The 10,978-nt window shown below is 36.9% G+C and overlaps 1 protein-coding gene across 1 annotated transcript; it reads left to right on the plus strand.

Annotated features, from left to right (window-relative positions):
• LOC140166641 (Golgi-associated plant pathogenesis-related protein 1-like) lies at positions 1 to 10,978 on the plus strand. The gene is made up of 6 exons (XM_072190140.1): positions 1 to 436; positions 4,970 to 5,012; positions 6,796 to 6,929; positions 7,582 to 7,708; positions 10,135 to 10,251; positions 10,758 to 10,978. Exons 1-6 carry the CDS (start codon positions 374 to 376, stop codon positions 10,976 to 10,978), a joined length of 705 nt encoding a protein of 234 aa, XP_072046241.1. The 5' UTR covers positions 1 to 373.

Genomic DNA, 10,978 nt, shown 5'->3' on the forward strand with positions numbered 1-10,978 from the left:
CAAGAATTTTAAACAGGTCTTGTAATTTGCAATTAGGGCCCTATTAAAAAATATATACATGTGCGGGCATGTGGGGGTTGATAATCAGTGAAGCACCTGCGAACTCATCGTAAACTTTAACTGGGGCGTCATACATATTCATGACCTAATAATGACAATTCATTGGTTACTCTGGCTACATGGTGATAGCCTCGTTAGCCAATAGGTGTACCTCGGGGGAAAATAGTTTCCACATTCTACTTTAACCATGCATTGCCTAATCCTACAGTGAGTTATGATATAAACTGATAAATATAAGTTACTTCGTGTAATTGGCCCATCTTTTCAAGCCGAACAGTTTCAGTGTCTCGCAAAACAGCAGCATCGGTTCAATATGAATTGGCTTTTAATTTCTGTTTGTGTTCTTCAAGGGCTTCTACTCACGTGTGCCACGCAGGTATGTACATATTGCAAAATTTTACGTTTTCCCAGGCAAATAAAATCATGCGTATTCCCAAAATTCGCTACTGGTTGCTCTGCAAATCATGCCATGAACATGGCAAGACATTCAGATTCTTTTGTTTTGTATAGTATGTGGCATGAACATGCATTAAAATCCTCTATTATGGATTCATGGGTGGTTAATTTTGAACCCATTAAAAATGTAATTGACGCCTTTCAATAAAGAATTAATGGGCATGGAAGTAGAGAGAATTTGACATTGACCATGATTCATGCCCATGAGTTACCCATGAATAAGGAATTTTATATGGGCATGGAAGTAGAAAGCTGCCCGAGCGAAGTAAACCACGCAGACGCGCCGGACGCGAGTTGTTAAACGGTGATGAACAACGGTGAAACATGATTGAATCCCTTTCAACAACGAAAAGAAGCTAAAGATCGTATAATTCACGATTATTTCACGAGGAAATGTCAGTTAATCATTGTCACTAAGCCTTATAAAAACTTCGATGATTTCTCTTAATATCATCAATAAAACTACAGAATAAAACGGCATAATTTAGCCGCTATCTGAAAATACTGAATTCAAAAGCTTGCATACGCACAAAGGTTCCATGCATGACGAATTTTACGCGCTCTCGCGTAACGCGTAGTCTCGCTCGCGTTCGAGTATACGCTACAGTAAAAGTGTGGATTCATCACGGATTAACAACGGTTGGCTCCTGTACAAAGGTATAGGAGGAGTTGTTGAAAATTTGACATTGACCGCGATTTATGCCGATGAGTTACCCATGAACATGCCCTAAACACGTCAAGGCTCTGACTAAACGTATGACAAAAAAGCATGCAAGGGCATGAATATTCATGTGTGAGCATGAACAACCAATCACAAATTCCGAAATTTACGAAAATTCATGCCCGTTGCTGTCGAAAATAGCACATGTTCATGGCAAGATCTTGGAATGTTCATGGGCATGACGCCTGATTGTTTGTTTGTTTGATAAATGCCTGATTAATATATTTTTGATATCTAAGATGATCAATGTTCCTATGCGTTAAAATTCTCTTAATGCATATTCTTGTCTTGACTCAGAACGCTAGTCACTCGTTGGCTATTGTTATACGAGGCTCACGAATTCATTTAATGCTCTGCGTGCTAGCCATGCGCTTCAATGGAAAAAGTTCAAGTTTTGAAATATTTTCTCAAAATATCAAGAGTTATCTTAAGAACTACTGAATCAATACTGAAGGCTTGTTTTACTCATTTTAATGCATTTTTCATGCTGATTCCAAATATGGTCATGAAAATTTACATTTCTGAAATTTTCGAATTTCGATTTTTTTCAAACTTGTCGTCTGCAGTCGACACCCGCGTTCATAGTTAATGAACAAAATTGTGCACTAGTCTACACCTTTTCACGTTAAATTAAATATTCGCAGCCAAATGAAAATAAGCAAATATTAGAAGAAAACCGTAATGCTTGATACTATATTTTATTTTTAGTGTCAAAACTTTGGTCTACAAGTAGTGTAAGATTTTCGGTTTTGACAGGCTTCAACATCGCTAGCGATGTGTTATACGGCTAAACAAACTTTTACGTGTTAAAGGCCCGTTCAGTGATTTGCTCATCCGGTCGATCGTAAAAACCATCAAAATTCAGATTTTGGTATCTGTGTTATTGTCATAGATGTACTACATAATGGTTCAGCAGAAAGCTGTGTATTTGAGACAAAATAAGGCATTTAGAAGAATCTGTAATTTATATACTGTATAAATTAGCTACATGTATACGAATGGGGCTTTGTCAATACTGCTGTTTTCTTAAATTTTTGCCAAATGTTTCATTTCAAAAATACCAAATGACAATTTTAATGAATTATCCATTTATTTTTATACACTTACGCTGGGATTACTAAATGAGACTTTAATTGTCCATTGTTGGTTATCTACCTTGAAAAAAAATGCTCCCAACGTTTAAACAATTTGAAAGTCAGCATAAATGTTCATATTACATTATTTGGATGATGTAAATTAATTCCATAAAATAATAGTATACACGAGTAAGCCACCGAGTGAGAATAAGATTGCTTTTAAAACCAAACTACAGAAACCACTCGTTTGGCTTAGCGGTACATCTTTGGACGCACGATCTACTCTATTTTTATTTTAACTCGGTTTATATTATTTCTTAATCCTAGGTTTTATATTTTTGTTTAAAAAAACTATAAGATTTTGGTCAAATTTCAGTTTAGTTATTCTTTGCCAAAAATACAACTGCCATGAAGGTTTTCTGGTAACTTGAAGCAGAAATAATGAGGTAAAATGAAAGATCAAGAAAGCACCGATTATGTCGACCACTGTAGCTGTGCTACGGGGAGTAAATATCTTAATAAGACAAAGAGGCGCTCAAATATGGCTGATTCCAAGTAGGAAAGCCAGCGGTGTACGTTGATCATGCGTAAAAATTACAAATAATGCCACAAAATCAGATTTGAAAAAAAAAATCATTCGTGCATTTATGACTGAATCTATCTCATGATTTTTTGACCATATCAATTTGTAAGCGCTCTTTTTTAAAAGTCATAGTTCATTGAATTTACAACCGTATGACAAAACAGGCGAAAATAGTAACTTTTTGCGCAAGATTTGCAATTTAAAGAGAATTGACCATTGCTCATTCTAGTGACTCTAGTATATGGACAATATAAGTGTGCTTTTTCATTTAATGACATAAAATTTGAAAATAAATTGTAAGGAACACTTGAGGTTTTGACTGTTAAAACCTACATTTTGGTCAAAAAATTTGCTTGGTTAGGTAGTTTTCAACAGATTTTCCACATTCGCCTGGCTATAACATTGAATTGTGTTATCTGTTGACCTAGTGACGAAAAATGTTTTTAGGGGGAAGTGTTAGCTTTCGTTTGATATAAAAAAAAATTCTGATTGGATGAAGGGAACACTTGAGGTTTCGACAAAAACTAATCAAAGAGGCCCATTTTTTAGCAAGAAGCTTCACAGCTCCTACATTGCTATGCACTCAACCGTGTAGCGTAATCAAAGACTGTGGTGGAGACATTCACTGCTTGTTGTTCTCTGCTTGGAAGCTCTTGGGACGAAAATGTGTGCTCTGGTGTATCGAGGTGGAAACTGTGCGCATGATGGCTTATAAGAGAATCGTTTTTGTATAGAAATCTTTCCATATGATTCGCGATATAATACAAATTTTATGGTAAATTATTACAAATTGATATTTTGACATTTAACAGTCCTCGAGGTTAACTTTATATATTTAATGATATGTCCTTAAAGTATATGTAGCTGGGAGGAAAAGCCCTACCGTCCATTAATGGAAAATTGTGACCTTCCGTACTAAAAATGTATTTTCTGCTTCCAACGCATTTTACAGATTTGTAATACAATAGTCCCTTTTTGAATAATGACCATTTTTTAAGGGGGGGTTTAGTTATTTTTTTGAGATGTTTATTTGAGTAGTGTGGAGGCATGTTATCGTTTGGGTAAAAGCCAATCAGTGGCATACCATTGGCAAGCTTGGACTTTTAGAAAAACAAGTTTAATAATGTAAATTTTATGCAAATTATCTCATGAATAATTAATGAGCACATAGCCAGATATGATGAACAAAATATTTTGATTGACATTTTTGACGTGTATGAGTACATCAATATGACATTTTCATGCAATTTTAAATACTCTGCCGTGTTTCTACATATTACATGTATAATAAAAAGAAATCCGAGTTAAATTGGACTATATGTAAAAAGTTTATGGACATTTTTGGGCAAAATTTGGCCTAAAATGGTTAAAAAAATGCAAGTTTCAAACATTTAAAAATGTCTAAATAGTAGTTATATTAGGGGAAAAAAGGTTTTTTGTTGATAGAGAAGTGATAAATTATTAGAACTGTTCAAACGATAAGACCTTATTTGTGTAAATATTTTTTACATGCATTATTAAGCCATTTCGTGCCATATGGCACGAAATTGAAAAAAAAAAAAAATGGGTTTTGAAATAAAATGAAATGACGAGATGCATAAATTAAAGCTATTATAGGCCTATAAAAGTGGAGAGGTGCGGGTACTAATATGCATAATAATTTTCCACAACTGCGATATGCAATTATTTTTTTATGATTTCGACAAAATGACACATTTTCCTTTAATCTACTAGTATTGTATTAAAGAGTCGGTCACTCACCTTTGCACATTATTTTTTGTGGGGCCTGAGAGCACAACAGACATATCGAATTGCATTCTGAATAAGAAGACTTTTTTATAATCGGATATAATACAAATTTTATGGCAAATTATTAAAATTGATATTTTTGATATTTAACAGTCCTTGGGGAGGAGTCCTTGAGTTAAGCTGTGGGCCGTTCAATGTGACACAGGCGAAGGGTCAAGTTAAGCCCTGTGCCCTTAAAAAGTATTAGAACAAAATATATGCCTAATTACATTTTTATTTTTCTATTATGTATTCTCATTACTCTTGCAATTTTCCGTTTTCCAGGTTGCCGATTTGTTCAACACACGTGGTATTAGTGAAAAAACAAGTAAGTTAGCTAAAGTTTAATCACATGACACATCACTAATCCACTCTGTGCTACCATGCACAAGACTCACATGGATAGAATCGGGGATAGAATGACATCCAGGAATGACATGAAAATACTTCAGACAAAACATTGATTTACAAGCAATATGGGCCTATTTATATAACCCATAGCATTTACACTCAATTGGGTTTTATCTTCAACTAAGTCTACTCGCACTTCTTGGGTGAAAGTGATTTTTTTAAATTTAAGAAAAGGAAGGAGGAAGAAGAAAAGGACAGAAGCCTCGAATCAAGGCTATTGTATTGTACGAGGGACTTTTATAGAGGTTGTGCATATGACGTATCATACCGTAAATATGGCGGACTTCTCAAATGCATTCAACAAAAGCATGATTGTAATCTACCACGACAGTTCGGGTACAGGGCGTTAGTCCGACACGCCGCTAGTCCGACACGCCGCTAGTCCGAATCTGAAATGCACTGCACCAGTCCGACACGCCGCTAGTCCGACGCCGCTAGTCCGAAAATGAATACCACTACTACGCTAGTCCGAATCTGGAAAACACTCCTTCAGTCCGACACTGCGCTGGTCGAATCTAAAAAACACTGCGCTAGTCCGAAACTGAAAACCATTGCGCTAGTCCGAATTTGAAAACACTGCGCTAGTCCGAATTTGAAAAACACTGCGCTAGTCTGATATTCGGACCAGCGCAGTGTTTTCAGATTCGGACTAGCGCTGTAGTTTTCAGTTTCGGACTAGCGCAGTGTCGACTGAAGAATGTTTTCACATTTGGACTAGCGCAATGTATTTCGGATTCGGTGTATAGCGGCGTGTCGGACGGAAAAGTGCTTTTCAAATTCGGACTGAGCGCTAAATATAGGGAATTTGTGTTTCGGACAGCGGCGTGTCGGACTGAGCGGTGCACCCCGACAGTTCGTCTCACACACATAACAAATGCACTACGATCAAGTAGGTTGATGACAACATTTGATTTAATGGACTGCACTGCGCCATGATTACGGTGAAGGATACCGCACAGTGTCATCGCCCCGATATCTTCATGGCAGAAATCGCCATGGTAGGTTGAATCCACCGCCACGCATGGCCCTTTTGTTCCGACCTGGTTAATAGTTTTGAGACGCATAATGGGCCGAAGGACATCTGACTAAGGCTACTGACAATTGCCCGATGACTGACCTCGCTGTGTGTGAGTCGAGCATGGTACGCCATAGGTCATAATGTTTTAGACTACCCACGATTCTATTTCGCTGTATAGCGCCGGCACATATTCAGAATTATTGTTTTCGGAGTTCAAGACGCACCTCTAAGTATAACGAATTTGTTTTGTCGGACTATTCGTGCGGACCACAGCGGTTTCTTTAGACAGTTCGTTCGGGAGATACATAACAAATGTACTACGATCTGAAATCAAAGGTTGATAGACAACATTTGATTTAATGGACTGCGACTGCACGTGTATTGATCATGGGTATTGATTTTAGTATCTCTGGTGTACCAAGTAATTGAAGGACGATCGGTTCAAATCTTTTGTTTGGAGCCAATCAATTTCATGCACAACCTCTATTCTTTACTATATGTTTAACGCCTTCAGAAACTTAATCCTCCAATGCTCATAACATTTCATTTCATCTCCTAGTTGTTATAAACACCAAAAAAATCCGTCATTAATTTATATTCGCATCAAAATTAGTACTATTAATTCTTATTTGAGAAAAGTATTTAAAAATGTACTATTACTCCATTGTTCATCAATCCACAGCATGTACAACACCGTCATTCCCATCATCTTACAACGATATGGCTGATTTTAACAACCAGGCACTGGCCTGGCACAATTATTTTCGTTGCCAGCACAATGCGGCCGACATGGTATTAGACAGCGCTCTTCAAACGGTAAGTCTAGTCACTTTGTCAGGCTAAAATTTCAAAATGCTTGGTACCTATCAGTTTCCACTTTACCAGTTCTTAGTTCCTTAAGTTCGGCGCTCCGCACCGCACAGCCCTACCAAAATTTAAGTAGAGTGCCCCGGGTTCCACATATTCTATAGGCGTTTATTAGCGTACGCAAAGCCGGGACGCAAAGCCTTGCCAATCAGTCTGGGAAAAGTTTAGGTCTACTCAGTCCGGGAATTTACACAGCCCCCACTTTTGTCAGTCAGTCGTTGGAAAAACACCTAGTCTATGTTAATGCACTATAGACGAGGAAAATGTATGGCGCATTGCTAGAATGGAGTTCTTAGTGGAAGTGAGGGTACGAGGATGTGCATCAGATTTAGTTTAGGCTCGGGAGGCATTTTCAACCATTTTGGTTTATTGATGGTCCTCAATTTCATTAAAATTGTGTTTAAGAAAGGTTTTTTTTCAAAATTTTCTGGAAAAAGTTCCAATCACGTTTTTGTTAGCAAAATTGGCAAAGTCACCCCGACTATTAGTAGTTTTCAGCGTCTCAGTCACACATCCACACCCAAACCAAAGACTCGCTTGGATATCGTATTACTCTGAAGATTCTCATTATAGACTTGTAATAAATTTGTTTTGATCGTAGGCAGCACAGGCGTGGGCTGATGAAGTGGCAGGAAGCACTCTGGGGACTAGCTGGTCTGTAGGTCACAGTCCCCGTTGTGGAGTTGGCGAAAATATCTGGTTGGGATATGGTGTACAAACACCGCCAGGTGAGTTGAGGAAACCAGGCCCTTAACCAGGGGGTGGGGCGATGGAGGTGGACGTTCCCCTCTCCAAAATCGCCAAGAAAAGGTCATAAAATCCCCTTTTCTGACCCCAAAAGTCCCATTTGTGATTGTAGCGAGCAAAAGAATAAGGTTTTTATGCCTTTTTTTTTCAAAAAAAAAAAGTTCAAACTTTGTAAAAAGCCCACTTTATCAAACCCACTCCCAAGTCCACTTTTTCAAAAAAAAAAAAACCCCCAAAAAAAAAATCCTGGTTACGGGCCTGGCGGAAACAGCAGACGTCTGACAGTTTTCATTCATAGAGTGGGCTATTCCACACCGGGCCTTAAACATTTCTGCACTTACATCCAATAAGTTTCATGACTACAATCCAACAGACCATCAATTAATGGGAACACGCATCCTTGAAAAACAAACCAAACATGAACTAGCTCCTACAACTTCATGTCAACTAACTCCAAGGAATATGAGCTCCATTTTTTTGTCTATTATCAATGTTTACAGTTCAGTATCGAGCACTATAGGATCCACATGTTCATCTATCTTTAATACATTTGTACATTCATTGAGCGACCTTTGAAAATTTGGGTATAAAACTCATACTCTGCAACTTGAGGTCAATTTTGCACTATGATTATTTAATTGATGTTATTGGACTATGCCATTGGGATGAGGCCATTGTGGTCCATAATTGGAAGCACCAACGTATTTATATTCTAAAACCTGTGCGATACTCGGCGTTGTCTATAGCGTTGTCTTTTTTAAAGAAAATTTCATGTTTAGACTAAAATTGACATGTCTAAACTTGACCGTAGACCAGCCTATATTTAACTATTTTAATCATAAAAAGCACTACTAAATTTCTATCGTTCATGGTCGGTATATAGAGATCACAAGATGTGTTAAAGGACTCCCCCAAGACATTTTGGTATAATAATCCAAACACTACTTGAACAATTTTCTTCCATTAACTTTTGGAACTTAGACTGATTACCATAATTAGCATATCGGGATGGTCTGTCTTAAGGATACGATACATGATTTACCGACAAGTGACTCATTTCGGAATGCGATCATGAATTTTGAAGAAAAAAAGTTTCCACAGGCTTCGTTGGGACTCGAACCAGCGATTCTAAACTTCCTTAGATTACGCGTCTAGCGCTTTACTGGTCGGCCACCGTGGCAGTTGAGCGGATGAGTGTAATGATAAAAGATAAATCTCATAATGCCATCTTTAGCCTTTTGTTTACTAAAAAAAGACGCGTTTTGTAAAGATAGATTAGCCATTTTATGCATTTAAATAGCACGAACGTTTGGGAAAGGTTTCAAACAAATAATAAAGACACTGATGTGATGATGAAATTGCGTAAGTCGGGAATTATCTGCGTCGCAATGTTTTGTTTTGGTTTTAGGAATTTGACCTTAAAATTTACGACTTCATGACATTATCATTCGAAATCAACAAAAGATATTTCAACACTATATATCCTCATTCTTTCTCTAGAATGTTTTGTACATGTATGTGAACAAGCTTCAACAATGGTTCGCTGCATAATGGTAAAAATAGCCTTGACCTAAAAAAGGGCGAGAGGTACCATAGTTACGGATTCAGGCTAAATTTAAAATTGATATAAAGCGTTTGTTTTTGATCGATTACAAAAATAATTTTTGTCGTATAAAGAAATTTATCTGGCGTGAATTACACCACAGTTTTTATTCCTAGGTCTCTTTGACTTTTTCAAATAATTTTTTTAATGACAGAGTGAATCCCCCGGCCCTCTATAATTACGCACAAAAGATCGACCCCCCTTAATTAAATGAGACATTTAGCTACCTTAAACATGAACTGCCTTTAAAAAAGACAACGCCATGGATGAAGATCATGTAAGAAGTGCAGCAATTATGGCCATATGGTCAAGCATTTATGGTCATATTTCATTGTCATTCCCGGTAAAAGAGCAGACTTTTTTCTTTCACATACTTTTTATTGCACAAAAATCGCACTTGGGGTTTTTTGTTTTTGATTTGACGCACCGTCACATTTTGAATTTAAAAAAAATCGCATTTTTGGCGTTATCAGGGTTTGGACTTGTTTTTTCCCCAAAATTAAGCATTTTATAAAAATCTGCTCTCATACTGTTTTTTTTTTTTGCTGCTTTTTAACTTTCATTAAAAACAATTACATCTCTAGCATATACGGTTGTGTTCCGGTTCTATTTTGAAACCCGACACCTAAAATCCAAGATGGCCGCCAATTAAATATGCAAATGAGATTTTTTTTTGCATTTTTCTGATTTTTGGTCTCAAGAGTCATTTACACCAAGTATGAAGTTTCTAGCATGTTTAGTTTAAAAAATGATTTTTGGTGCACTTCTTGTCGTCTGTCAATAATGTATTCGGTTTATATTTAGCATGGAAGGCTGTGCGAGGAGACGCGACAGATCCGTACAACAACTACGGCTATGGATGGTATTGCTACGAACACTTAAGCTATAATTGGAACAGCCCAGGATATACCAGTGGTTCAGGTAATATGAATGAATGCTTTTATTCTTCGATCTAAATAAACTATTCTGTTAAAATATATCTGTTAAAAACTGGGACGCTGTAAAGTTTTAACATTCGTCTTCCTATATTCTCTCAATGCACCTAAAGGCACATTCAGTGATCCCAGCCAAAGTGTAAAGAAATCAAAATTGTGTATAAATTAAGTAAAGGATTAGTCATTGCAATATTAAATGTCAGTAGGTATTTTTGGAATGAACAAAAATTGGAAAACAATAAATCGCAGTATTGACAAAATGGGAATGCACATTATTTAATAAACTTTGAACAATATAATCAATGCTAATGAAGAATAAATAGCATTCACAACGCGTTCTAGAGGTTTTGCAAAATGAGGTAACATTAAAATCGGAATAATTCAATTTAACTTGGTAACCCAAAAGTGGTTGATCTTAACCTTTTTTGTCACATTCTTATGCAACTTATCAACTCTATCTGCTAACTTGAGTTTTATTTTCCTTCTTATCAGGACATTTTTCACAGGTGATATGGAACCTTTCTACCAAGCTTGGTTGCGGCGTAGCTAGCTCAAGCGGTGGAAATCCATATAAAACCATTGTCGTCTGCCAGTATGAAAATGGCGGGAACATTTCAACAGATGCATGCTGGTCGGGTGACATAACTGCCATGAAACCACGGAAAAGTGGGGTTACTTCCTCTGATGTTTGCCCAACGGGGACCAATTCATAA

This window comes from Amphiura filiformis, chromosome 12 (genome assembly GCF_039555335.1).
Source record: "Amphiura filiformis chromosome 12, Afil_fr2py, whole genome shotgun sequence".
NCBI classification, from domain to species: domain Eukaryota; kingdom Metazoa; phylum Echinodermata; class Ophiuroidea; order Amphilepidida; family Amphiuridae; genus Amphiura; species Amphiura filiformis.

Excerpts from the sequence above, each read along its gene's own strand:
- LOC140166641 (XM_072190140.1), top strand. The coding sequence starts at position 374 with ATGAATTGGCTTTTAATTTCTGTTTGTGTTCTTCAAGGGCTTCTACTC. Across the intron at positions 5,013-6,795 it reads TGGTATTAGTGAAAAAACAA|CATGTACAACACCGTCATTC; the intron begins GTAAGTTAGCTA and ends ATCAATCCACAG. Across the intron at positions 6,930-7,581 it reads TAGACAGCGCTCTTCAAACG|GCAGCACAGGCGTGGGCTGA; the intron begins GTAAGTCTAGTC and ends TTTTGATCGTAG.